This window comes from Notechis scutatus, chromosome 8 (assembly GCF_049901735.1).
Source record: "Notechis scutatus isolate UNSWTSFEM ecotype Mainland chromosome 8, rNotScu1.2, whole genome shotgun sequence".
Lineage (NCBI taxonomy): Eukaryota > Metazoa > Chordata > Lepidosauria > Squamata > Elapidae > Notechis > Notechis scutatus.
This window is the reverse complement of record NC_142016.1, coordinates 6,056,388-6,083,745: the sequence shown is the minus strand read 5'-3', so window position 1 is coordinate 6,083,745 and position 27,358 is coordinate 6,056,388. Positions and strand designations below refer to the sequence as shown.

The window sequence follows — 27,358 nt, the reverse complement described above, 5'->3', positions numbered from 1 at the left end:
CCAATGTCTTCCACAAAAGCAAAATCACCGGCTTGATCCACAAAAACACAGTGAGACATAATGGAGACCTAGAAGATGAACAGACCTATGGAACAGCTGCCCTGCCCTACATAAGAGGTACTATAGACAAAATCAGTAAGATACTACACGGGCATCACATCAAGACTGCCTTCAAAACAGAAGGAAAAATAGCAGCCATCCTAAGAAACCCCAAAGATAAAATTGACCTGGAAAACCAAGGCATATATGAAGTCCCCTGTGCATCTTGCCCTGCCACATACATTGGACAGACCAATAGAAGAATAAGTACCCACCTAGATGAACACAAAAATGCAGTAAAAAAGCTGGAACACACTTCCTCACTAGTCCAACACATGAAAGCCACAGGTCATAGCATCGACTTCAATGGCACCAAAACCCTAGCCACTATAGAAAACCCCAGCTACAGAATTATCAAAGAAGCCATAGAGATTGAAAAAAGACCTGAAAGCATGAATAGAACAGATGATTCCACCAGACTGTCAATTATCTGGAAGCCTGCACTCTCAAACAAAAAAATCTCCACACCACAAGCCAGGCAAACACCTGGGCACAAACAGACCCCCCTGATACCTCCAGCTCAAACACACCCCAACCAGGCACCCAGATGAAACCTAGCTTCCTAATAAATGATAGCCGTCCATTTACTCGGAGCCAAGCTGCACTAAAAGCCTCCAATACAGGAACAAAATGTTGCCAGCCAATCAAGACAAAAAAAGCTACAAAACAGAAAGAAGATATTAGAAACACCAATCAAGCAGAACACAGCAAACTCCAAGACCAATAAACACAGACCAAGACTCCCAACCAATCAGGATGAAGAAAAAATCATTCTGGCACAGCAGTAGGCTAGCCCCAAATTTAAAACTAAAATGGCTGTGAAAGTCTGACTCACAAACGAACACTATACAGAAGCCTGATGATGGCAGATGAGACTCTGCCGAAATGTTGCTACAACTTTAAAAGCACAACTATAATGACATGGGAAAATACCCGCTCTGTGTATGAATTCGAGAAAATTATTAATGAGAAGAAAATTGCATAAAGATATTTATTCCAAAAACATGCTGTGCCATTTATATGCATCTTTCCCATCTCCCTTTATTTAACAGGGCTCTGCCTTTTTTGACAGAGAAAATTTGGGGGTGGTGGGGGAGAAGAGGAACCAAATCCACAGAGGAAATTGCCTTTTCACTCACTTTGATGAATGTTCTGAAACAGGTTCTTGGCAGGATGTTTAGTCCGTAGCTAAGAAGGTCAAGGCAGCAACTTTTCTGACTTTCCTTGTGTGGAGGCTTTTGAGTAGTTTCTGGATCAGCAGCAAAACCTTGCCTTGGACAAGGGCATAATCTCCACCTTGTTCTGTAGTGCAGATCAACACTGGCACTCAGTGTTTGGATGAAATCATTTTCTGAAACTTAGTCTTTCCAACCCACCTCTCCTTTGCTTCCTCCAATGGACAAATTGTAGTACATGGTTTGATAGGAAAAATATGGGAAGGGAAAATGTGTTGGTTTTCTGCTTCTGGTTGCCCTTGTATCAAGGCAAGGGGAAAGATTCCTTCTCAGACAAAATCAGTGGAGTTCAATTAATATGTGATGAATTAAATTCAGAGAGAATGACTCAGTTTGTATGTCATACCAGGCAATTGTAGCTTGTGAATCATAACAAACGGCTTAGCATAATGTGTTCTGCCCCAGCCTTAGCAAGTAATGATAAGCCACTTACTCATGAGTACTAACAAACCCTTTTTCAAACAGGGTAGGATCAGTCTTTTATTCACGTAGATAAACAAAAATAAAACATAATTAGTCCCAACAGACCTGGCCAAGAAATCTGAATTGTTTGCTGTATCCTAAAAGTGACCGGTTATCTGTGACAGACAGCCACTCCCAAACCACTACTATTTATTTCCCAGCCAGGGAGGAGCTGGCTAGCATCCACATCTGCTTTTCCAGTTTATTGTTTTCCTTTGCTCTCCTCTACTTTCCTCTCTATGCATACGTGCATCTGGGATGGCCCCATCTGTTCCTCCCCCTCACTCAGCTCAGGCCTTGAAGACAGCTGCTTCTCCACCTAGGGAAGGACAGAAGGCCCCAGCTCTGCCTCTGCCTCTGATGCTGTTTCCTTATCAGAGCTTTTCAAAGGCTCTGAAGTTGGCCCAGACTCTCCCTCCACCTGCTCCTCGTCTGACTCTGCAGCTAGCTCTGCTGGCAGCTGAGGGGCCACAACATAATGTGTGAAGCCAGCCAAAGATGTCTTCTTCAACAGATGAAATAAACCATGACTTAATACAAACTGTGAATCTAGAATTCTAGAAGCAATAGGTAGAAGCTCATCAGAGGGAGATCCAACCTGGAAATAAGAAGGAATTTCCTGACAATAAGAACTACTGAGCATTGGAACAGCTTGCCTCCTGGAATTGTGGGTGCTCCATCACTGGAGGTTTTCAAGAAGAGATTGGACAACGATTTGTCCAGGATGGTTTAAAGCAGAGGTGGGATTCAGCAGGTTCTGACCAGTTCTGGAGAACCAGTAGCGGAAATTTTGAGTGGTTCAGAGAACCGGCAAATCCCACATCTGACTGGAGATTCCTTCCTTCCCCTGCCACGCCCACCAAGCCACGCCCACAGAACTGGTAGTAAAAAAAATTGAATCCCACCACTGGTTTAAAGCCTCCTGCCTTGGGCAGAGGGATGAACTAGACGACCTTCAAAGTCCCTTCCAGCCCTATGATTCTATGATTCTAGTCCATGGATTTGTATTCTTAAACTGCTGAACTCTAAGACACCTTTAAACGTTTATTCTTGGGGAAGAAAGAACAAATCTGAATAATTTGTAGAAAAGCCAGGAGTATGATCAGCATGATACTGAAACTATGAGAGATTTGGATCTTAAAAGAAGTCACTGCAGTAAAATGAAACTTAACTCAAAACAATGTATTTATTGTACTGCCATCCTGATGCCAATCTGGCACATTCCTCCTCTGGATTAAAGGAATGTTACATAGAAGAGTAAGTGATCTGAGTGATGCCAGATGGCTGCCATCCCTCTCAATATTTCAGAATGATGCTGTCTTGAAGAATTGTATCAGCTAAATAGAAATATAAATAAAATAGGGTACTATGGCTATAGGTGCCTCCTGTCAGGAAGCAGAGAAAGGTAATTCAGTGTCCTGAAGTAGGCTTGAGGATTTTAGGTTGCTAATCCCAGATCAAGGAAAATGCTTTCAGCTACAGAAGTAAACATATTTAATTGGAAATAATATCACATATTAATTCTTAAACCATAAATAAATACATAGACATAGAACTGAACTGGATTATGGTTGAGGAGGAGAAGGTGGATGGACTTTTAGTTTCCTTTGTTGTGCTGGTCAGACCACAGTTTATGAAAAAAGTGATTTTTTTTTTTACATTACAAAATGAACCAAATACCTGTATCTTCAAGACCGATGATGAAAAATGCAAGTTCATTACTACCCAGAAAAAAAGAGAGAGAACAGGAAGTTTCTTTGTGTCTATGTTTTTTCGGGAACAAAGAAACAGAAAAGAAGGAGAAAATACATTTCCATTTAGCTTTATCTTTCTTGGCCCTAATGGGAATGAATCGTGACATAGAAAAGGGGATAAAATAAAAAAAAAATTAAAGGTACCGTTATTTCCTCTTCTTTAAAGCTCACTGGGCACTTTATTCTGAAAGTTACGAAACTTTGCTTTTGTAACTGAAACGCATAGTACAGAAACTTAGATAAAAGGGCCCCAAACAGAATTGTCCTTATTTAGGCAAAAGTTCTGGCTAGAGACAAAGCACAAAGAATTTATCAACTGAGAAAAAATATTAGCAGTTGCTTTTGAAGACAGACCATAGCTTCATAGCTGATACATGGTCTGCACAGGAAACATTTCACATCCAGCCTCAGCTGCCTTCAAGTACAGATGTATTAAAAACAAAAACAAAAGCTGAAGGAAAATGTAGGCAGACAAATTTCTTAAGATGTTCCATTTCTATATGGAGTGTATTTGCATGCAGAGTTCAGGAATCCCTAGCTGTTGGGATCAGAGACACATCTGGAGTTATGACATATCATGGATGCTCATCAAATAACTACCATGGACAGGGGGCTAGTCACAAAACACCCATTCAAGGAGAACATGAATTACTGAGCTTATTCTCCAATACTTCCACCCTTAGCTTCAGTGATGTTATCTAGAATGTTAGCTTATTTTTTTCTTTATTCTGGCAAAAAAAGATGGCTCACGGTGAAATCTATTTTAGTTTAATCCAGATTTTTACCAAAGTAAAGCTATCACCTTCTCACCAGAGGTGGTATTCAGCAGGTTCTGACCAGTTCTGGACAACCAGTAGCGGAAATTTTGAGTAGTTTAGAGAACCGGCAAATCCCACCTCTGACTGGCCCCGCCCCCATCTATTCTCTGCCTCCTGAATCCCAGCTGATTGGCTGGGTCTTCTTTTGTTGCCTTGCACAGGAGAATGGAGCTGGAAAGCAGGTTAGTAGAGGGGGATGGGATTTTGCAGTAACCTTCCCCCAGGAGTGGGGAGGGAATGGAGATTTTACAGTATATCCTACCCCTGTCATGCCTACCAAGCCATGCCCACCAAGCCATGCCCACAGAACTGATAGTAAAATATTTTGAATCCCTCCACTGCTTCTAATCTTTCTAAACATATCCTGATATATTCTAAGTTAGGCTACCCTGAATCTCTTCCCTTACCTCATCCAGTTTGGGACAGTGCGGTCTCTTAATCTATCAGCATGTTCAAAAATGAAGAAGATGGCATTCAGCATTATAACATGCTATTAACCCTGCCTTCATGGTGATAGTCTAATTCAATTTGCTGTTTTCTTTAAAATTTATTCCATTTCACTTCCAGTGTTCCATTGATTTAAAGAATAAATGTGTAAGAAGCTTGTTGTGAAGGGCATAGACATGTAACATTCCCCAAATACTAGCAGTATTGACTTGGAATATCAGGATAATAAACCCCATTGAGACAGAGGTTTTGCATATGTCAAAGAGAAGGGAATGAATGCAACAGAAAGTTAAAGGTATAATATTCTTTGACAGTGAGGGCTAGACAGACTGGCTTTATCCTGGCTTCCTTTTCTTGGATAAATCTCATTTATGCCTCATATTTCAGAACAGAGAATCTTCCAAATAGCTGTTGTCATTTTGTTTCCACTGTTTTAATTGGAATGTTTGGTTAACATTTCCTAACCTGACTGTTTGAAGTTGAAAGTAGGTAAAATACACAAATAAACTGAGGAAGGCTTTCTGCAGACATGAATCAAGAGACAACTAAGGATGCTGGGTGGCAACTTCTTTCTTAGCAGCTAAGAATGTTTTCTTTACACAATGGTGTAAAAATATAGCTGTCATGAACTGCTGCTGCCAATAATTCAGGCAGGCAATAAAATGTTTCTCTTAGACATGCAAATAGGGCAATATGTAAGGCTGATGTGTTGATATCTATTAAGCACTGCTGTTTGTTTTACACACACACACACACATACACACACACAAAACAAAGAATTACTTGAAAGGATGTTCTTATAGTCACATGGGTCCACATGACAGTCTGGATTGGAAGAATCATTTCTTCTTGTGCTATGCAAGGAAAAACTTTGTAAGCTTGAACAATAAAGACAGTCATCTTCAGAGCTATAAAAGCCACCAATCCATCTGGCTGAAAGAGAGTTGAGAGTGCAAAGTCCTTGATGTTGGCTTGGCTGGAGACTCAAGGCAACTACAACATAATTCTTCTTCCTTGAGAAACATTGGGGATTATTTTTTTGGGGGGGGGAAGTCTACAACTAGAACATTTCTAATATTAAAGTTGGTAGTTTTTTGTATGTGTTTTCAATTAAGCATACATTCCTGGTACTGCCTAGACAGGTTCCTACAGTTTTCTTGGCAAGATTTGAGAAGAGTGGAAAAGAGCTGATGTTGTTCCCATCTTCAAAAAAGGAAAAAAAAAAACAGACCCAGGAAACTATAGACCAATCAGCCTAACATCAATATCCGGGAAGATACTGGAAAAGATAATAAAAAAACACATCTGCCAACATCTAGAGACAAGTCAAGTAATAACTAGCAGTCAGCACAGGTTTGTTAAGAACAGATCATGCCTAACCAATCTTATTTCATTCTTCAACACAGTGACTAAATTAGTAGACCAGCAAAATACTGTGGACATAATATATTTAGATTTCAACAAGGCATTTGACAAAGTAGACTACAACCTACTTCTTAGTAAGCTAGAAAAAAAGGTGGAATAGATAACACCACCACTAGATGGACTTGCAACTGGCTGGCAAACCGTACTCAATGAGTAGTCCTTAATGGGTCTAAGTCTACAAAGAGGGAAGTAAGCAGTGGGGTGCCACAAGGTTCTGTCTTAGGCCCAGTACTCTTCAATATCTTCATTAACGACTTAGATGAGGGAATAGAAGGGGAACTTACCAAATTTGCAGATGATACTAAGCTGGCAGGAATAGCCAACACCCAAGAAGACAGGCTCAAGATCCAGATAGATCATGACAGACTAGAACACTGGGCCATATCTAACAAAATGAAATTCAATGTAGAGAAAAGTAAAGTCCTACACTTAGGTAAGAAAAACCAAAAGTACATATATAGACTGGGTGAAACCAGGCTTAATAGCAGTAACTGTGAGAGAGATCTTGGAGTCTTAGTGGACAACCAGCTAAATATGAGCTAGCCGTGTGCAGCAGCAGCCAAAAAAGCTAATGCAATCCTAAGTTGTATTAACAGAGGGATACAATCAAGATCAAGGGAAGTACTAATACCACTCTATAAAGCCTTAGTAAGACCACACCTAGAGTACTACATCCAATTTTGTTCACCACATTATAAAAAAGATGTTGAGACTCTAGAAAAAGTACAGAGAAGAGCAACCAGGATGATTAGGGGACTGGAGGCTAAGGCATATGAAGAACAGTTGCAGGAATTGGGCTTGGCTAGTCTACTAAAGAGAAGGACCAGGGGAGACATGATAGCGGTCTTCCAATATTTGAGGGGCTGCCACAGGAAGGAAGGGGTCAAGCTATTTTCTAAAGCTCCTGTAGGCCAGACAAGGAATAATGGATGGAAACTGAACATGGAGAGATTTAACCTGGAAACAAGGAGAAACTTTCTGACAGTGAGAACAATCAACCAATGGAACAGCTTGCCCTCAGAAGTTGTGGGAGCACCATCAGTTGAGACTTTCAAGAAGAGATTGGACTGCCATTTGTCAGAAATGGTGTAGGGTCTCCCACTTGGGTGGGGGATTGGACTAGACGACCTACAAGGTCCCTTCTAACTCTGATTATCTGTTATCTGAGAAGTGTTTACCTTTGCCTCCTTCCCAGGGCTAAGAGAAGGAACTGGATCAAAGTCACCTAATCAGCTTTAAATCTAAGGTTTTACTAGAACTCACAGTCTCCCTGTTTCTATCCTGATATCCTAACTACTACACCAAACTGGTTCTTATCAAGTCTCTGCAGTTTTCCCCAAAAGATTTTAGAAGTGATGTGCTATTGCCTTCTTTCTAAGAATGAGTGACTGGCTTAAGATCGTCCATCTGGTTCTGTGCTCAAGATAGGACTCAAAGGCATGCCATCTTGGTTTCTAGCCTGATGCCTTAATCACTACATCAAGCTGGCTTACCAGCAGCTTTGTTCTGACTTCTACTGTAGCTTTTTAGACTGTTGTTCTGAGAAAAGATATGATGGCATTGTAAAATAGGTTAAAAAAAAGTTTCTTGCTTCTGTTTGCTACAATAGGAGAGGCCTTTCTACTTATGAATTATTATTTCCTTTATGAATGTGGGAGATGTTATCCAGGAAATCATTGTTATTTATAGTGTCCCATTTACATCCAGACATGAAAAGTTTCAAAAATGCTGGACATATCCATTCAAACGTATCCATTCAAGCTTTAAACATTAGCTTAATGTCCAGAACAATTTGACAGATGTTAACAATGGTTTCTTAGCTTGACATAAAGAAAATTACAGGCTAAAATTTCCTGGTTTATTTTTCTCTCCTGGGAATAAAAAAAATATATCTCATTTTGAGTTTAATTCATTGAAGTGAGTTTAAATGAACAGCACAGATTTTCTTCTTTTGTGCTTGCAGGGAAATATCCCTTCAGCAGGTTCTGACCAGTTCTGGAGAACCGGTAGCGGAAATTTTAAGTAGTTCTGAGAACCGGCAAATACCACCTCTGACTTTACCGTATTTTCCCCCTGCCACGTCCACCAAGCCATGCCCACAGAACTGGTAGTAAAAAAATTTGAATCCTACCACTGCTTCAGAGGGTGTTTAATAACATTTGTTCAGCTTCTTTTATTTGTTTGTGTATGTAAATATATGTGTGTGTGTCTGTCTGTCTGTCTGTCTGTCTGTATGTCTGTATGTGTTTATGTATGAGTATGTATGTATGTATGTATGTATGTATGTATGTATGTATGTATGTATATATATATGTATATATGTATGTATGGGATTCCTTCCAGGTAAAGTAAACAAGGAATATCAATTACAAGGAGTATCAGTTACATGTGTGAATTTTGGGAATTATATCCTAGAATAAAAGTGGGCACTTTCTAGAGTAAGACAGAAGGAACTATTTTCCAGTTGCACAAGTTAATAAGGATGTTAAAATGGGAGGGGATAAATTCTCATGTTTAATGGCCCCAGGCTATTTTTTTGTGCTATCAAGTAGCTCACAACATAAATTCAGGGTAGTAACTTGGTGAAGCTTTTTAAACCATTCACTCCCAGTATCCAGCTCGGCATCATTATCATCCATAAATATATTGGAGTCAAAGTGGTTCATAGAAAATGGTCAGTGTAAGTGCAGTAATAAATAAAAGCACAATAATTGTGATTGATTACTTTTCTGAGGTAAATAAATAGAAAAAATGTCAGCTCCCAACTGATTGTTTAGGACAGATTTGGACAGGTCTCTAGTTGTTCAGTTCAAGAAGGTATTTTTAAAAGTTTACATTTTTCTTGCACAGATATGACTATATTATACTATTTCTAACCTCTCTGTCACATACACATACATATAGTATGTGAGCATGTGGAATATTACAGTTACATTGCACATTCTTTAATAAAGGTGCAATGACACAGACAACCCATTTGCAAACCGTGAGATATATTTCCTCCTAAGAGTTTTATGTAACAAAAATGGAGAATAGATTTTTTGGGAGGCAGTGAATGATTCTGGAAGAATTTCTAATCATTGTAATTGTTGGGAAGGACACTGAAGTAAGATTGCTTTGGACTTCAGGAATTTTGCTAGATTTTTTTTCTCCCTGGAACATTCTAAGAAGTTTGATGGTAGTGGTGAGGTTTGTGAAGGTATAATATTTGGGGGGGAAATCATGTTTGAAAAATATCAGATGCACAGTCTCTCTGTTTCTACCACTCTACACATGTTCATGTTTACCATCCAATCTTGCCAGGTTTCTTTTTTCTGTGACTTTGATGCCAATTGAATAGAAGACATACAAATACAAACACCCAGAATGTTTTGACCACCAGCAGTATGACTTGGTCAAAGAAAGGGGAAATGTTTTATGTAACTCTTGGAATGATGGGACAGTAGCTCAATAACAGTAGCAGGTCCATGAATATTCCCCTTTCATATGGCAAAACAAAGTTTTAATATAAAAAGGTACACGATTCCAGACTAGTGTTATCTGGATGGCATATTCCCAAAAAGTCAGATGCACTTACTGGGTGAAAAGGATCATCTGCCCTGATTGACTGATCATTATAATATGGATAAGACTTAATTCACATATGAAAATATATATGTCCAGACCTTGTATGAGAACTTTAAAGCCAGTCAAAGCTACCTTAAAACAGTAAAGGAGATCTGAAAAGATTGATAGGAAGCAGCAGTAGAATTTACCTGAGAAATTCTGAGTCTAGTAGCTCTTCGTCTTAGATATGCATGTAAGAACTACAAGTCCCAGAGCTCTGTGGTTACTCCTGTCATTTCCTTTGCAGGATCAGAAGGCAATAAAGAATGTCAGTATATGACAGAAAAAAGACTTTAGTAATCAGGAAAATTTAGATTCTATAGACATACATATTTGTCATACATGGGAAGTCAGTAAGTTCCTAGTTACTTAGTTCTAGTATTAATCCATTACGAAGTCATATGAATTTTTCTCTCTTTACGGAGTTTATAATGTCAGAAACTACGTTTTGAAATGTTTCAAGAGGCATTATTGAACAAACACTAATAGATCACTGCATTGTGCTTTTTCTGAAAGTTCAACAATTATGTTGACAATATCCAGAGTCTGTTTTATGTTTAATATTCATGTTATGCGCCAACAGACAGAGAGGTGGATTTCGCTGTTGAGCTGTTAAGTTTGGCTTTTGCTCCATTACATTTCTGTAATGTAATCTTGGCATGCTAATAGGAAGGGTTATGTGCATTTTCCATTGGTTACTAGGATGGTACCTTTTTTCTGCGTGAAGGAAGCAGGACTTCCGAGGATTACAGAAAAAATTTGAAAATCAATAGTATTATTTTATGCCATGAAACATCTGGTATAAATAATGTAGATGCCACAATTTCAGAAGCAATTGCAAAAAAAAAAAAAAAAAAGACTAGGCATGTAAAAAGCTTATATATTAGAACACAGCAGGTTTATCACAGAATGTTTGTGTATTTAGATTTATTTGCTGTTCTATCCCTGGAGCATTGAATATAACTTGTACTTCATTTTAAAACTGAACATATACAGTTCCTTGGCTCAGAGGCTTGAAATAGTAATACACAGTGAAAATAAAGAAGAAGAGAGAAGAAACATCAGCCCAGTGTATTTTCTCCTTCTCAGATGTAGATTCAACCCCTGAAGAGCTTTTTGTCAAGTGTCAAGGCAGTGATCAGATACCCAGGTTTCACTTGGATCCAGAAACAATGAGAACACTACTGAATTTTTAAGTTTTATTATTAATTCAAGCAAACAGATTTAAAAGCATAACATAAAAAGCATACATACCAAGCTGAGATGCTACCAAAATCTTTCATAAGCTGTCAGGAGTTCTTTAATAATGAAGTAGATATATCACAAGGGTGCCCAATTTTCAAAAGCTCCCCACAAACAGCAACAAGCCCTGCGGTTTTTATCAAAACCTGGTACCATAACTTCATGGCCCTGTTTATGGACGTGGAACTATAAGATCTGACCTTGATTGGATGACACATGACAGGAACTGAAAGTCTGAGACGTTTTCAGGTTTGCAGCTAAATCAAGATTCCACTCCCTCCTTCCCCTTTATTCAGTAAATAAGAATAAAAACAAACAAACACCAACAAGCAAATTAGTTCATGCCATTGAATATAGTCAGATAGAAAATCACCACGAGAGATTACAACAATTCTATCATGGTTTTTGTGGTAGTGAATTTGGGAATTTGACTGTGTTGATCCAGCAGAACTTGCTTTCCCAGAACAGGAAATAAAAAATAAAAGCAAATCTTGCAGCATATATATCAAGTTAATTAATATTAAGTATTAACTTAATATTAATATTAAGTATTAAGTATATATAGAGGAACATCAAACATTGTTTCAAAGTTAAAAGGTAATAATGGAAAAGTACAAGAAAAGGTAAAAAGATTCAAAAATTAAACAAAACCTTTATTCATTCATATGTTGATAAATAATATATATTGGCAATTACATCAGCTAATCAAAAACAGAATTTGTCTTTTTGCAATTTGTTGTTTCCATGTATTCCAAATTTGAGAGATGTAACCAATAATAGCATATTTGTCTTCACAACTTAGCAACCAATGTACAATCATATTAACAAAATGTGTTAATCGTAGTAGAGCTCCAAACTGTATGAGCTAATGTGAAACCTCCTGAGCTGCATCTTCAGCAACAAAGCAGTTATAACTAACCTTCATTAAATGAGCAATCTCTGAGGTATCCAATGTACACAAAACAAATTGTGATTTTAAATAATATAAGATCAATTTCACACTTTTTAAAAAAAAACCTCCACTGGTTTGCCAGGAAAAGCAAACACTGAAGTGCTTTCTTGTGGAATTGAATATATAAGTAATATCAATTTAATCAATTACAAGTTAGTATAAAAGATAGCTGCTGGCTTAAAAACCACTGTGAATTCTGTAATATTCAACACTTTGGAACTCCCAAAGCAGATATAATATCTGGGTCAAATTAATGAATAACAAATGCTTACATTAAATAAATGGCCAAAAATAACTCTGTTGATTCTGCAAAAGTTTTAAGAATGGTGACTGCTAATATAATTTTATAAATGTTCGTGTGTGTGTGTGTGTGTGTACACACACATATATGGTGACTGCCAATATAATTTTCACATCTACCTTATGGAACTGGCTATAAGATGGAAATAGACCCTTGTGCTCTCTGGGAACACTTTAACTAAGGAGAGATTACAGCATTAATAATCACCCATGGTTTAGCATTAAGTAATCTAGATTGTTCCAAAATATAAAATGTCAAAGAAATCCAAAATAACTTTAGAAACTTCACAGAAATTATATAAAGTATTTCTGAACATCTAAAAGTGTTAGGGCATATCTATTTTCAATTCAAGCAAGAATATCAGTTAAAATACTAATACTGCAGAAGCTTGGCCTGTATAAACACAATCTCATTTGGGTATATAATATTTAAAAAACAAGTTAAAATATATTGGTCAGAATACCTTAACATTTGCAACTGTGATAGAAATAGATCTACAATTAGAATATAAAGTAGGACTGCCAGTTTAGCTATAACTATGATATTTGCTCAAGTAAAAGTTGAAAATCATTCACTTTTTCTCCAGAAAAATAGAGGATAAGTCAATATCCTTTTTTAAAAAATCAATTCACTGGAAACCAACAGGAATTTTCATCAACTTCATAATTTAATTGTAGCAACAATTTCTTAGACACAAGAGATGAAGATCAGTAATTTTGTCTTTTGATAAATGTAGTAATCTCATTTTTGCTGGAAATAATTTTGTAATGATAAAGACTTGGAACAAGGCTATTAAATTAAGTAATTTAATAACTTAAATAATTTATTAAACTCAGATTTGACAGAGACTAGGTAAAAGTAGGCAGAAAATGTGGGTACATTATGGGTTAATGATTTTTAAATTTTCTGTGTAAGAATGCAACTTTAGCCAATTCCTGGGATTTTTTTTATGGAAACATAAAGGAAAATACAATTTGGAATTAATGCTTTGTGAACTTCCTATAAAAAAGACAATGGATAATATAATGAAATCTTATTTAATAATTTGAAAAACCCCTATCTGTTACATAGTCTAATTAATACACTATCTTTCAACAAAGATACAATCCACTAATTTAATGATTTTTTTAATTAAATAAAGCAATGTGCAATAATAGACCGGATGAAAAAATCTGATTAGGTAAGTTTGCATTGGATGTAACTTACTGTACATACACACCAAGGAACTATATGTCCCTTGGGAAGTGTTTTAGCTTTGAACATCTTAATAATTTCTGGTAGATAATAATATCTTTGTGGATAGAAAAAATCTAGCATACAGGTAGTCCTCAACTTACAACAATTAATTTATTAAGTAGCAATGGCACAAAAAATAGTAATTTATGATCAGTCCTCATATAATTGTTGCAGCTTCCCCATGGGCACATGTTTAAAATTTAGGCACTTGGAAACCAGCATGGATTTACAATGGTTGCAGCATTCCAGGGTCATTTGATTACAATTTGTGACCTTCCCAGTACTTCTGACAAGCAAAGTCAATGGAGAAAGCCAGGTTCACTTAACAACTGTATAGGAAAAATGACCATAAACCTTGGCATGACTCACTTAACTGCCTTGCTTAGCAATGGAGATTCTAGTTCCAATTGTGTTTGTAAATTAAGGACTATCTATAGCAGAGATCTCTAAACTTGGCAACTTTAAGACTTATGGACTTCAACTCCCAGAATTCTCCCTGATCTATAGTCATTGTGCTTTTGCTAGCTGTTGACTTAATTTAATATGGAATACCACACTGATTTTTTATAGTTTCCATTAATGTGTCAGAGATGTTTTCCACTTTGGTTTCATCTTTGAAAAGATCCATAAGCTTGGTCTCTTGATAGGTAATAGTTAGCTTATCCTCATCACAATAGGTTCTCTTGAGTCCAATCTACTTTTTAAAAAAGTTATCTCCATCATTTATCTATTACTCCAGGGGCAGAAGTGTGAAACTCCTTTCTGGTTGGAGTTAGAATAAAAGAAGTCAAGACCATTTTGAAGAAAAGATAACCCAAAATGTTGTTCTGTTTTGCTCCTTTGTTTATCAGTTATTTTGATAGAGATAGGTGATATTTGCTGAACCTAATTTGAACAAAGTTTTCTTATGGCATCTTTATTAAGAGTTAATTAATTTGCACTTATTTACAATGTAAAAGTATCAAATGTGTTGCAATTCAAACAGATAAGAAGAACATGGACAAAATGGCCACAGAATTAATAGAATTACAGACCATCTCAAAAGAAAGAAATCAGGTAGATAGGATAGTAATAATAATTTAATTAAGAATAATAGACTCAAGTCTTTGAAATAATTTTCTCCAAACCCTATCCATGCTAATTTCAAAACAACCAACACAGCATAGTATCAAGGAGGTGAGTAGAATATTTTTTCTGCTCACAAGTACATACTGCACTCTCAAAACTAGCTCAGTGAAAATAAGATTTAGGAAAGGTTATTTTGTCTTAAAGAATTTTAATAGCTTTATGAAAATCAGCAATTGACATCTGATCTGGTACTTATAATGTTCTTTAGTGGTGTCCAAAACATTTCAAACCATTTGAATGAATTTACTGTCTGAAGTTGTTTTGAGCATCAGATATTCTATCTTGCACTCAAAACATTTCTAAAATAATTAAAACATCCCCTCTTCTAACTCAGCTATTTCACACTTGAAACAACTGTTTCTAACTTTAAATGAAATGTTTTGAATGCAAACTGGTTCAAATTCCAAACATATGATTATATATCTCCTTGTCTCTTTGATAATGTCCATCATAATATTTTCAACATTTGTAAAAAGTGTTATTTTAATGGATGAAATTTAGTAGATTTTCTCAGGTGCTGTCCAGATAAATAATGAGAGTTTTCCCCCCAATAATTAAATGCACCTGTTCCTGTTCAGTGTTTTTTTCCCCTGGGTTAATATTTTAGCATTGGCTAGCTTTACTAAAAATAATGAAAAAGCAATGGTTTATTTGTTATAGCCAACTCTTCAGCTTTTAATCTTGATCTTGTTCCATTTCTTTGGATTTTCCCTGCTTGTAGTAGAATTTGCAAACAAAATCTTTGTTTCTATGATAGGATTTGTAAAAAAAGAAATCAGACAGCATCAACTTGAGTTTTATTTTAATATTCATTAAGTAAAAGAGAATGAGGGATTTGACCCTTGAAAAACAAAAGTGGCTTTTTATTTGGAATGAAATCATTTATTGCATATTGAGGACTCCAGATCTGAAATTAGGATCAGTTTTTTGTTGTTAAAGCTTTAAAAATGGCACTGTATTCATTTTCATCTTCAAATATTTGCAATTTTAAACTGCAATATACCTGGTGGCCAGAGCGGTGATCATTTGCCTCATCTTCCAAAAAAGGGGGAAAAAATCCCCTGTAGTTTTTGTACAAATTTGTGGCATTGTTACTGAATAAATTTAAATAATTAAGCTATTAAGAGATGTTAAACATGGATGTCATTAGTCATACATATTGGCATCTCCACCTGGCACATTTGAACAAATGCCATGTTTCTTGCTGTCATCTTTTCTACTCCCTCCTTTTGTCAACCTGACTGCTGAGTATTTGCAAACTCCTATATCTAGCAGGGTTCATTTGGCACCCTGGGAATGCCCTTTAATTTTCTTCTATCACTGGGTTCATATATGGTAGCCATAGCAAGAAGCACATTAGCAAAAATATAGCTAGCATAGCTACTACAACAGCTCCTCCACCAGTTTCATTTGGTAACTGTTCCCAATGCCTTGCTAAACTAAGAATGTCCAGAATCTTCTGTCTCTGATCGAACAGGTTTTTGAAAGTAAGATGTCCAGAATAGGAATTGGTTTATGGTATTCTTGGCACATCTCCCAAATAAAAAAAATGAATAAAAAAATAGGAAAAATTTCATGTAGCAATAGCAATAGCACTTAGACTTATATATGTAGAATATATATATATATATATATATATATATATATATATATATATATATATATATATATATATATGTATGTATGTATATGTATGTATGTATGTATGTATGTATGTATGTATGTATGTATGTATGTAGAAAGAATTCAAAAGAAGAAACAAACCTTTATTTTACGATTACTTGCTTTCCTGGACAGCTTTAACCATGCTTTTTCAGGTGCTGATCCTAACCATGTGGTCACTAGGACATAATCTATAGATTTAAAGGGTTGCATTAGGCTCCACTTGAGAACCAGTTTTCTGTAGTGGTTAAAGCATCAGGCTAGAAAGCTAGTGTACTTGAGTTCTTGTCCTGCTTTGGGGTAAAAAAGCCAGCTAGCCAAGCTAAGTGATCTTGGACCAGCCCCTCTCTTTCAGCCCTAGGAAGGAGGCAATGACAAATCACTTCCAAAAGATATTGCTCGAAAAACTGCAGAGATTTGTCCAGTCTCAAAATTGAATATGTTTGAACGGAAGAAAAAAAAGGCTCCACTCAATCTTATCTTTGACCTAAGAGGCTGACCATCAATGATTCAGGGACATAACTCTCATAAAATAATTTTAGTACAGATAGTAGAAAAATCCCTTAATAATGAAGCAACTCAGCCATTGGAAACTATAGGATTCCAGTTCTGTATAAAACATTTCCCAAGTTTAAACCCTGTATCTATTTCTCCAAACATCAGAGCTGACTCAGTGGAGAAATAGTTTCTTTGTTACGGAACTCTTAAATACTTTGTTATGGAACTCTGGTGGAATGTAGGCCAGACTTGCAGTAGGAAGAGAGTAGAGACAAGCTTGGAATCTCTGATATGCAGAAAAAGGACAAAGGTGGAACACCACCACCACCACCAGTTTGCAGGGTTTATATAATAGTTATGCAGACAAACACTAGGGGTGACATGATAGCAGTCTTCCAATATTTCATAGACTGTCAGAAAGAAGAGGGTTCATCTTGGTTGAATTGCTCCACAGCAATTTGCACTACTCAGGTGACCCTGATGACACAAATAAACCTCCAGGTGACCTTAGCCTGCTAAAAGAATGCAAATGACCAGCTGTCTGCAAGGAATATAAATCCTTCCATTCCCCAGCATCCAGTCAGAGCTAAAGAAGGCTCTTGGATGAGAAGTGAAATGTCTTCAAAGAAAAAAACAACAACCAGGAAGTCCAGTTGTCTCTTGAAAAAAGCAACTTTGGGATTATCAAAGAGAGTTCCAAATTATGAAAAATTTCCCGACAACGAGAACAAATAGTGAAATGGCTTGCTTTCAGAAGTTGTGGGTCTCCTTCACTGGAAGTTTTCAAGAAGAGGTTGAATTGTCCAGAATTTTATAGGAAATTTTATAATCCTTCTTGGGCAGAGGATTGGAGTAGAAGACCTTTGAAGTTCTTTCCAACTGTGTTGTTCTGTGTACTGTATTCTGTAAGCGTTTTAGTAAGGCAAGATTTCTTCAGTAGGTGAGCAACAATAAATAATCTACTCTGAAGTAACTCTTCGTGTCATTCTTGGTTCCTTTGGCCTGATAGGAACAGGACTATTTTACCAATCTTTGTCGTCCCTCCTTGGATATCTTGACTCACTGGCTATCATAAACCAGGATAAATGGAATATTTATTAATTTTAAATATTTCTTTATCAACTTCAAATAAAAAAATATGTCTAGGAGTATACTGAAGTGTGAATAAAATTATTCACACAATTCAAGAAAGGAATGTTTCAGCCAAGAATAAAGACATAAAAGAATCTTGTCAAATTTGCAGATGATACTAAATCAAATGGGACACTAAAAGATTTGGAACTGCTTCAGTAGGAAAAAGCAGGGGACTAATCAGAGTAATTGTTGAATGCAGTTGAAGCTAACGTAGTTTTTCATTTATGAAAAATAAATGTGCAGATTGGGGCTGTGTGGTTTGGATTTTATGATTTTATGAAAATTATAGTTGATCACAAACTGCACATGGGTCAACAATATGGCAGTTATGGCCCACCTCCCACCCACCTCCCCAAAATAAATGCAATTCAGAAGGCAGAGTCAACAGAAATAATTTCCAAATCATATTTTCCTTGGTCAGAGAAGTCCCATGCCCTGACTTTTTTTTTTTCGTGACTCCAGAAAATGGGACACCAAATAATATTGAATAATGAAAATTCCAGTTTACTGTTAGCAAAACTAATATTGAATGGTGGAATTAATTACCCAGTGAACTAGTGACTTCTTCTTCACTGGGTATGTTCATGCAGAGCAGGACGATCTTCTTTTAGGGATCTTTTTAAATTGAATCCCTAAAATGAATAGGTGGTTCCATAAATTGATTTAAGAGTTTGATTCCTTTCCAATTCTGAATCAATTCCATTTTTACAGGTTCTCTCAATAGCATAGCAAGGAAACGGATGGGTCTCTGACACAAAGAGATCCTTTGTTTTGTTGCTTAGGGCTGGAGTGGTAGGAAGGACTGGTTGCTTCATTAATGTGTTCAGGGAGCAAAAGTATCTCAGGATTGGTTGGTTTGGAGTTCATTGGATCAGGAGCAGATCAACAACCTTTTCTTCGCTCAGCAGCCTTGGAAAGGAATTTTGTCCATCAAAATCAAGCCATAATAATGTGATTTTCTGCATCACTCACTTGTTATTGAACAAGAAGGTAAACATCTGTTTTCACATGCAGAGTGGTATAAACTCCATTTCAGCATACATGAGAACCAGGGGTGGGATCTGACCAGTGTAACTACTGGTTCGGTGATTTTGTGATTTGCGATTTGCGCTCACATGCATGCGTGCTTCCCGCTTCATGCGCCAGACATGCACTACACGCGTGTGTGGAACATCGTCAGCTATGCTGCCCAAACAGCTGAGCAGTGCTGCGCGCGGGTGTGCAGCATTTGAAAAAGCACTATTTTCCTGCTTTTTCAACCGCAGTTGTGCCGTGCAAAGCAGCTGAGGTTGAAAAAGCAGGAAATAAAGGTCGGGTAAGAGCACGGGTAGGCGGGCGGGCCAAAATAGCAGCAGACATAGAACCGGTTCTATGTCTGCTGCTCTTCAGAGCTACCAGTTCTACAGAGCGGACAGAAGCGGTAGAATCCCACCCCTGATGAGAACTGTATAAATGTAAATCCTACTCACTAAAACAACCAGGTTTTGAAGTGAGAACAAGCCATATGTTGAGATAATCATTTATTTCACACAAAGGAAAACCAATGTATTGACTGTGTACCCATTTCTTATTCTACCCTTTGTGGATTATCAGATATTTGGTAACCTTGACTAATCAGATTTTATCCCCTTCCACCCTGTTCCTGTAGTTCTTCCAAGTCACACATGTGGAAATCCAGGAAGACTTCAGAATGGAATCCAGCAAGGCACCACATTCAGCGTGGGAGACAAAGTGCGTTACAGCTGCAATCCTGGTTTCTTCTTGGAGGGGCACGCCTTGCTCACTTGCCAGGAGACCATGGAAAATACTGCATCCTGGGATTTCCCTCTGCCCTTCTGTCGTGGTAGATATTCTTTATTGTCTTTTATCTTGGATTTTCTTAATATGTGGCATAGGTGTTGAGGGCTGGAAATGACTTCGCAAGAATTATCTAGATTAAAGTCAAATCCTATTGTAAAGTGTTTGGAGTTCTGTAACAGTCTAAATTATGTGCGAAAGGAAAGCTGAATTATGCATCTCCATATATTATCCAACATAGCAGACTTGCATATTTTATTAAGCATAATTCATCCACTTTATGCTAATACGCACGTATTGTGGGAGTCAGGTTGTGCTTTGAACCTCTGGAGACACTATTCCTCTATCCTATTCACTTTTGTAATTTCAGCAAGCATGTAGTTTTAAATATATATTGGCAGCCATAAGAGCTAAGAACATGTTTGTTTTTTTAAAAAAAATCAGAGTTAAGGTTATTAGGAAACTGAATTATATATAATTTTTCCCTTGAACCCACACAGAATTGTGGCATATGTATTATCTAACCTAGCATAATATAGGTAGGCTTGAAAACAGTTTTCTTCAGTCTGTTTCCACTTTGGTTATGTGTATATAGCAATGCCACTTGATTCCCTGTCATTCTAATCATTCTACATGGGATTAACCAGTCAGTTAATACACAGAAGCTTTTACATTACTTTATCATGATATCCGTTCTTCCTGTTCTCTCATCTTTTTCCCTCCCTCATATATCCCTAGTGTCCTTCAGCACAATATCTTGTATTGATGTTTTTTTTTTTTAAAAAAAATTGAGCCTTTGAGCATGTAATCAATTAGCAATCCTGGGATGCAGCATTGATCTTGCATTTAAATTGAGTCAAGATGGTTTGCGAATTGATAGATAATTCTTGGTGCTTTCCTAAATAAACAACATATCATGTGTGTGTGTGTGTGTGTGTGTGTGTCTGTGTCTGTGTATGCCTGTGCACACATACACAAGCAGGCCTTCAAGTCAGTGTTGACTCCTAGGGGGCTGCTAGGACCAGCCCCTGAAGTTTTCTTGGCAAGATTTCGATTGTGGTTTGCCCTTGACTTCTTCCTAGAGCCAAGAGGGAGTGGCTCAAGGTCACCAGGGTGGCTTTGTCCTGAAGGCATTCACGGTCTTCCGATTCCTAGCCTTATGAATTACATATTTATCCTGCATTTATCTGTTGATTCTTTTATGATCCTGGGAGTTTGACAACATTGATATTGTACCAGTGAAGGACCTTCCATCTCTCAATTTTTCATCCTTTAAATTAGCATCATCGCTCTTGACTTTGTGCTGAGTTAGTGGTTCCACTGAAGAACTCTTTTGTTTTAACTTGGCTGTATAAAATAATCGTGATGTTAGATCATGCTTAGTTATATTTTGTACAGGACTGGGGAGTGGGGAGTTGCACTTATGCAACCTAGGTGCATTTGGGACTAAGCCAAACTACCTTGCTAGTTTTTATTAATGCTCTCAGAGGCCTAGAGGCAATGAACAGAATCCACTCTCTCAAAAAAATATACTTAGCTGGGCAGCTTTGTCCTTGATATATGTGCCTTTTGTTTTTAATGTTCAAATATTTGGAATGACTTTAAAGATACCATATTTTGTTAATTACTTTTAAAATATTTCACTATATATATTTTAGAGAGTTTTTTTTTTTATTATGTCCTTTTAAACTTCAACCTCAGGTACTTATGTGAGTAGAAGAGTAGAGTATAAATCAAATAAATGAAGATACTGAATTATAAACCATGTTTCTAAGTTCTAAGCTGCAAATAATCAAATCACATTTATCTTATCTGATGTGTGTGTGTGTGTGTACCTTTGAATCAGTATTAACTGCTGGTGAATTCTGAAAAGTCTCTGCAGTTTTTTTGGCAAGATTTTCAAAAGCAAGAGCTAAGTCAATGCCACAAGAAAAATAAGTAATAAAGATTAGACCACTTGAAAAGAAAATGAGTAAAAAATGTAAAATGTAAGAAAGGTTTGGGCCCACATGGTAATAATTTTGTTCCAAAAATGTTAACAAAATTAATTTTCTTTGCCCATGATGACCTATTTAAGGTAAAAGTGACATATTGGATTCATGATACTAATTCAGAATCTTTTACTATGATGAAATCTCAGCCTTCTGAGTTTTTTACATCATATCTTGAAGCTTACTTTTTTTTAAAAAAAATTATAATTTCATTTCTGTCACTACCCACTCATATTTAACTCAACTTAGTGCACTGGCCTGAACTCATCTGTCATACCATAGTGTGATATTTAAACCCAACCCACAGTATGGTATGAAAGTATATACTAAAATAAATTCATCCCAACATATTGCCAGGAATACAGCTAATTCCCAAATGGCTACACTTCTCAGCATTACAGCCCAATTTGTGTGGAAAAAGTGAGAGGACAAAGTGCTCTGTACACCTCCTCAAGCTCTAAAGGAAACATGTAAATCTAACAAGTAAACAGATTTTTTAAAAAAAAAACTTTGCATAAAGCTAAATCTGATTGCCTGTGATCCTTTTAAAAATATTTTAATTCATGGAGGGGAGGAGAGTATGTTCAACAACCTTCATGCTTGATCCAAAAGCTGTAAGATGCACAGGGCAATGATCAGGATAACTGTGGTGCTACTTCTGCTGCAGCCAGCTGCCTACAATTTGGCAGTTCAAATCCCACCAGGCTCAAGTTTGACTCAGCCTTCCATCCTTCCAAGGTGGGTAAAATGAGGAGCCAAATTGTTGGGGGCAATATGCTGACTCTGTAAACCGCTTAGAGAGGGCTGTAAAGCACTCTAAAGCGGTATATAAGTCTAAGTGCTGTTGCTATAACAGCTGGGACATGTAGCCTTGTACATGTTTGAATCAACGCCACAGGTTGCCAGTTAGTTACCAAGCCATGTTCACATGTGGTAAAACAGGTAAGATGTTGGTCTTGGACTGAGAAAGAAACGCATTAGGGACTCTAGGTTAATCATTCTCTCTGTCAGCTCAACTTACTCTATGGAGTTCCTGTTATGGGAACAAAATGAAAAAAGATCACTATCAACTTTTCTTGAGCTCTTGAGGAAAAGGCAGGATATATATCTAACAGAAGTCAGACTCCAAAAACAAACAAAAAAGACATGGAGAGTTACTTCTGATCAGTTTCCTTTGTTGTTCATCAGCTATAGACAGAAATCTTGCCAAACTAAAGCCACTACTTGCATCATTGTTATAAATTGAGAACTTCTAGGGAGAAACTGTCTTGAGCCTCTTCCTCACAACCAAAGTTTCTAAACTTCACTTTCTCTTGGTCCACTGGAATGCAGCCCTTCCCTCCTATGAATCCAGAGCACATTCCACCTCACAAATGATGAAATAAATAAATTTGGGAATAAAGCTAGCAAGTGCTTAATTGCATAGATGGCTTCTCGGCTATGGAGTCCCCTCCCAAGTTATTTTGGTAAGTTACTGGCACTTTTAGGATAGAGAAAAAAGGTTGATTCCCTTTTAATTCTCCGCAGTTGTTTGGGTCTCTTTCTTGTTGTTTCTCATTAAGGCTTGATAATATTTTCATAGAAGTCTTCATAGTTCCCTTGAAATGCCTCTGATGTGTCCTCATAATGCATTCATGATTTCAAATAAGAGAGGAATGTCAGATGGTATGTGAACATCTCAACAAATGAGGTTACCTTTTATCAAGCATCCTTGATCTTCTTGGTTTTGTGTCATAGCAAACTCCTGTATATTCTATCTCAGTGAATTGTACTGAGAACTGTTGCGGACAAAAAGTCTGTTAAAGCACCTTTCTTCTCTAGTTGCCCCATGTACCAATGTTTCCTAGAGCAATGTGAACAGGAACGACATCCTGGGAGAGCATGGGGCTTAGGGAAGCCTCATTTGCCATCAGCCTCTTTCTCTTTTCCTGCAAATGGGCTATTTGCAAAGCTCAGGAAAGGGTTGATAACTATCCCCTTTTTTCCTTCACACTATTATAAAGCATTGGCATTTTGCTCTGCACTTAGAAACAGTTACTGTCTGCAATAGTGGGAGCATCAATTATTGAGTGCCACCTGCAGCCCATTAGAGGGGGAGTTGCCCAGAGAATCCTTGCTCTGTTTTGGAAATTAGGATCATGTCACTGCACATCCTCTTCTTATGTGGCTCTGTTAAGGTAGTGATCACATTCCTTCAGATTATTTCCCTGATCCAGTTACCTTTGTTTCCTCTTCTTATCTACCTCTTCTGGTAGATGCTTGGGAATCACAGGAAGGCAAGTGGGATTTTAGTCTTGAAGGGCTGTAAGGTTTCTTCTCTACCCCCCTTTCTTTTTTCATGTGATCTACTAGAAAAGTTGTCATGTTCAAGTCTACCTGCAGAAAAAATTTCTATGGAAATGGGATGCAAATGATTTGATCCGCCACCCCAAAACCTCTTTATAATGATTTCTTTAGCAAGTGTACCATAGTCGCATCACTGAGAAATAAGCTAATTGCAAGAAAAGCCAAAAATGATATTTTGTGTATATTCGTAGATATTGTACTCTCTAATTGCAAATGGAGACGCGGGTACTCTATTTTTCTTATCTTCATCTTTAAGTGGTCTGGTTTTATTGTATTGTGAACAGTACTTGTACAATGACAATAAAGTTCATCTTATCTTATTTTATCTTATCTTATCTTATCTTATCTTATCTTATCTTATCTTATCTTATCTGTGAGGCAGAAGGGTGCTTTTGAAATTCGATAAATAAATAAAGAGCACCAAACTTGGCTCCCATATTTGGGACAGATAACTTCTGTAGCAGGAGTCCATTTCTAATAAACAGTGGTGGGATGCTGACTTTCAGAAGTGGAATAAAACAACAGAGTTAGAATGGACCTTGGGGTTTTTCTAATACAACCTCGTGCTCAAGCAGGAGACCCTATACCATTTCAGACAAATGGCTGTCCAGTCTCTTTTTAAAAGGCTCCAGTGGTGCAGCACCCACAACTTCTGAAGGCAAGCTGTTTCACTGGTTGATTGTTCTCACTGATAGGAAATTTCTCCTTAGTTCTAGGTTGCTTCTCACCTTGATTAGTTTCCATCCATTGTTTCTTGTCTTCTCTTCTGGGGCTTTGGAGAATAAAATCCCTCTTCTTTGTGGCAGCCCTTCAAATATTGGAAGACTGCTATCATGTCACCCGAGTCCTTCTTTTCATTATATCCAGCATACCCAATTCCTGCAACCATTCTTTCTATGTATAAGTAGTCCTTGTTTAGCAACCACAATTGGGATCAGCAACACAGTCATTAAGCAAAGCAATCACTAAGTGAAACTGTGATTGTGCTTATAATCTTATTATGGTTTTCCTTAGCTTTACAGACCTATGAAGGTCATAAATCTGAGGTTGGGTCACCAAGTTATTTTTCATCATTTGTCTGTTTCGCACTTCCCATATCCCCATATTTCCACAAACAAAATGACAGACACGTAAAAATGCTAACCAAAGACATAATTGCAGGCCTGCCATCTGCAACTATTTATCTAGTTAGCATTTTTGTTAACTAAAACTAAGCATGTGAAGGCAGACAAAATGGCAGAAGGAAGAGAGCTTTCGTCAGTCAATTAGTTATAGTTTAGAACTGGGTGAGCTTTTCGTGACTTAATTGGTTTTGGATCATCCCCTTTGGGAGGAAAAATGATGACTTCATTTATCCTTCCAGAAAAAGAACAAAGTCTGAGAATATCTTTATTTGCTATATTTACATACAGCACCATAAGTGAAAGTATCTCAAAGCAGCTTACAGTAAAAACAGCAATTAATAAAACAATAAAAATATATTTATGAAACACGCAGAAAAAGGGGAGAAAAATTCTGAATAAAAATATTTTGGCTTTGATTATGCTATGAACTAAGTAAATGCATTTAATAAAGCTTGACAACCTTACTAGAAAAGCAGGCTCATAATCCTGCAATTCTGATTGGCCCATAAATAGCGAATCATGATTGGTCTCTTCTGGGCAATCTGATTGGCTAATAGCGGGTCATCTCCCATTAGGCACAGTTTAAACGCTCCAACGCAATTCATTGGTTAATGGGGCAGCAGCCATCTCTATAAAAGAGCTGCTGCTGCCCAAGGGTTTTGCTCTGTTCCTGATTGTTAATAAAGAGTTGAAGTTCACCGTTCACTGCCTCATCTCCGTTCCTTGCGCCCATGCCCAGAACATAACACTGGCGACGAGGGTGGGATATGGAGACATCAGAGCTGACTGAACACTTACAGAGCACCAAACAGAGCACGTGGCTGAAGGCGCATCTACAACGGCAACATGGCCAGCGGCGCCATACCACCCGCTCCATTTGACCCGGCACACGAAGACTGGGACTCGTATATGGACCGGTTCCAGATGTTCCTGGAGACCAACAATTTAAAGGACGCTACGACTGGCAAGAAGCGAGCAGTCTTTCTAACCCATTGTGGGCCTGCCGTTTTTAAGATAGCGAAAGCACTTGCAAAACCGGCTGAGGTGAAATCAATGGATTGGGACACCCTCGCGCCCCATTCTACGGGCCCACTATGCACCCGCAGTGCCAACACTTGTCCGAAGACACGAGTTTTACCAGAGGGACCAACGGAAAGGCGAGAGCATTGCAGATTTCATCGCTGACCTCCGGAACCTGGGTGGCCTCTGCGGGTTTTCAAACCTCGAAGAAGCCATGCGAGACCGCATAGTTCTGGGATTAGATGACTACAGGGCGCAGAGCAAGATCATGGCCAAAGGGGACATCGATCTTGCAGATGCCATCGCAGACGCTACTGCAGCAGAAGCAACCAGGAAGTTGGCCGCTCGAATGCGCCACACCAACGCCCCGCTCCGTCAACTTGCAAATGATACCTCACCTCGTCCAGAGAGGCACTCAACAACGGCACACCATGAGGACCTCAAATCCCCATCAGATAGTGAAGAGGAAGAGGTCAACCGGCTCCGGTCCAAACGCGACCAACGAGAACAATGGAACCAAAGATTCCTGCGCCAATGCGCTGGTTGCGGGGCAAACCACCCATGATCAGATTGCAAATTCCTTGACGCGCTCTGCCGTTCCTGTGGAAAGAGAGGCCACATCGCAAAGGTCTGTAAAAGCAAGCAAGGTTCCAGTCCAATCTGGAGGGAGAATAACTACCGCCAGACCACAGGAAATCTTCCTGTGAGTCGGGATCGCCTGAACCACCAATGGAACAACCACTCCTACAGAAATAAAGCACCTGCCACTTCAACGAGACGAGAAGAGGCACACCAAACCATTACCATTGGCCACGCTTCATCCTTAGATGCAAGAAAGATCCGAGTGATGGAAGTTGACTCGGGGTCGTCTCTCTCAATGGTTTCCTGGAAGACCCTCAAACAGCTAATCCCTGCCATCCGTCGTCAGAACCTCAGCGCCCAAAAAATTATACTCAAAGATTACCATGGAAACAGAATCCCAGTCGTCGGTTTCAGCCAAGTCCAAGTATCATTCAAAAATCGTACCGCATCACTATCACTGACAGTCGTCGATCGCAAACGACCTAGCCTGTTAGGCCTT

At 37.9% G+C, this 27,358-nt stretch overlaps 1 protein-coding gene across 2 annotated transcripts in view; it reads left to right on the top strand.

Annotated features, from left to right (window-relative positions):
- The window catches only part of CSMD2 (CUB and Sushi multiple domains 2), a 642,692-nt gene that overhangs the window by 176,994 nt on the left and 438,340 nt on the right, over positions 1 to 27,358 (top strand). For both annotated transcript variants that reach the window (XM_087970516.1, XM_087970515.1), the window contains exon 4: positions 19,648 to 19,842. In XM_087970516.1, coding sequence (XP_087826642.1) covers positions 19,648 to 19,842 — 195 coding nt within the window. The remainder of the gene's footprint in view (positions 1 to 19,647; positions 19,843 to 27,358) is intronic.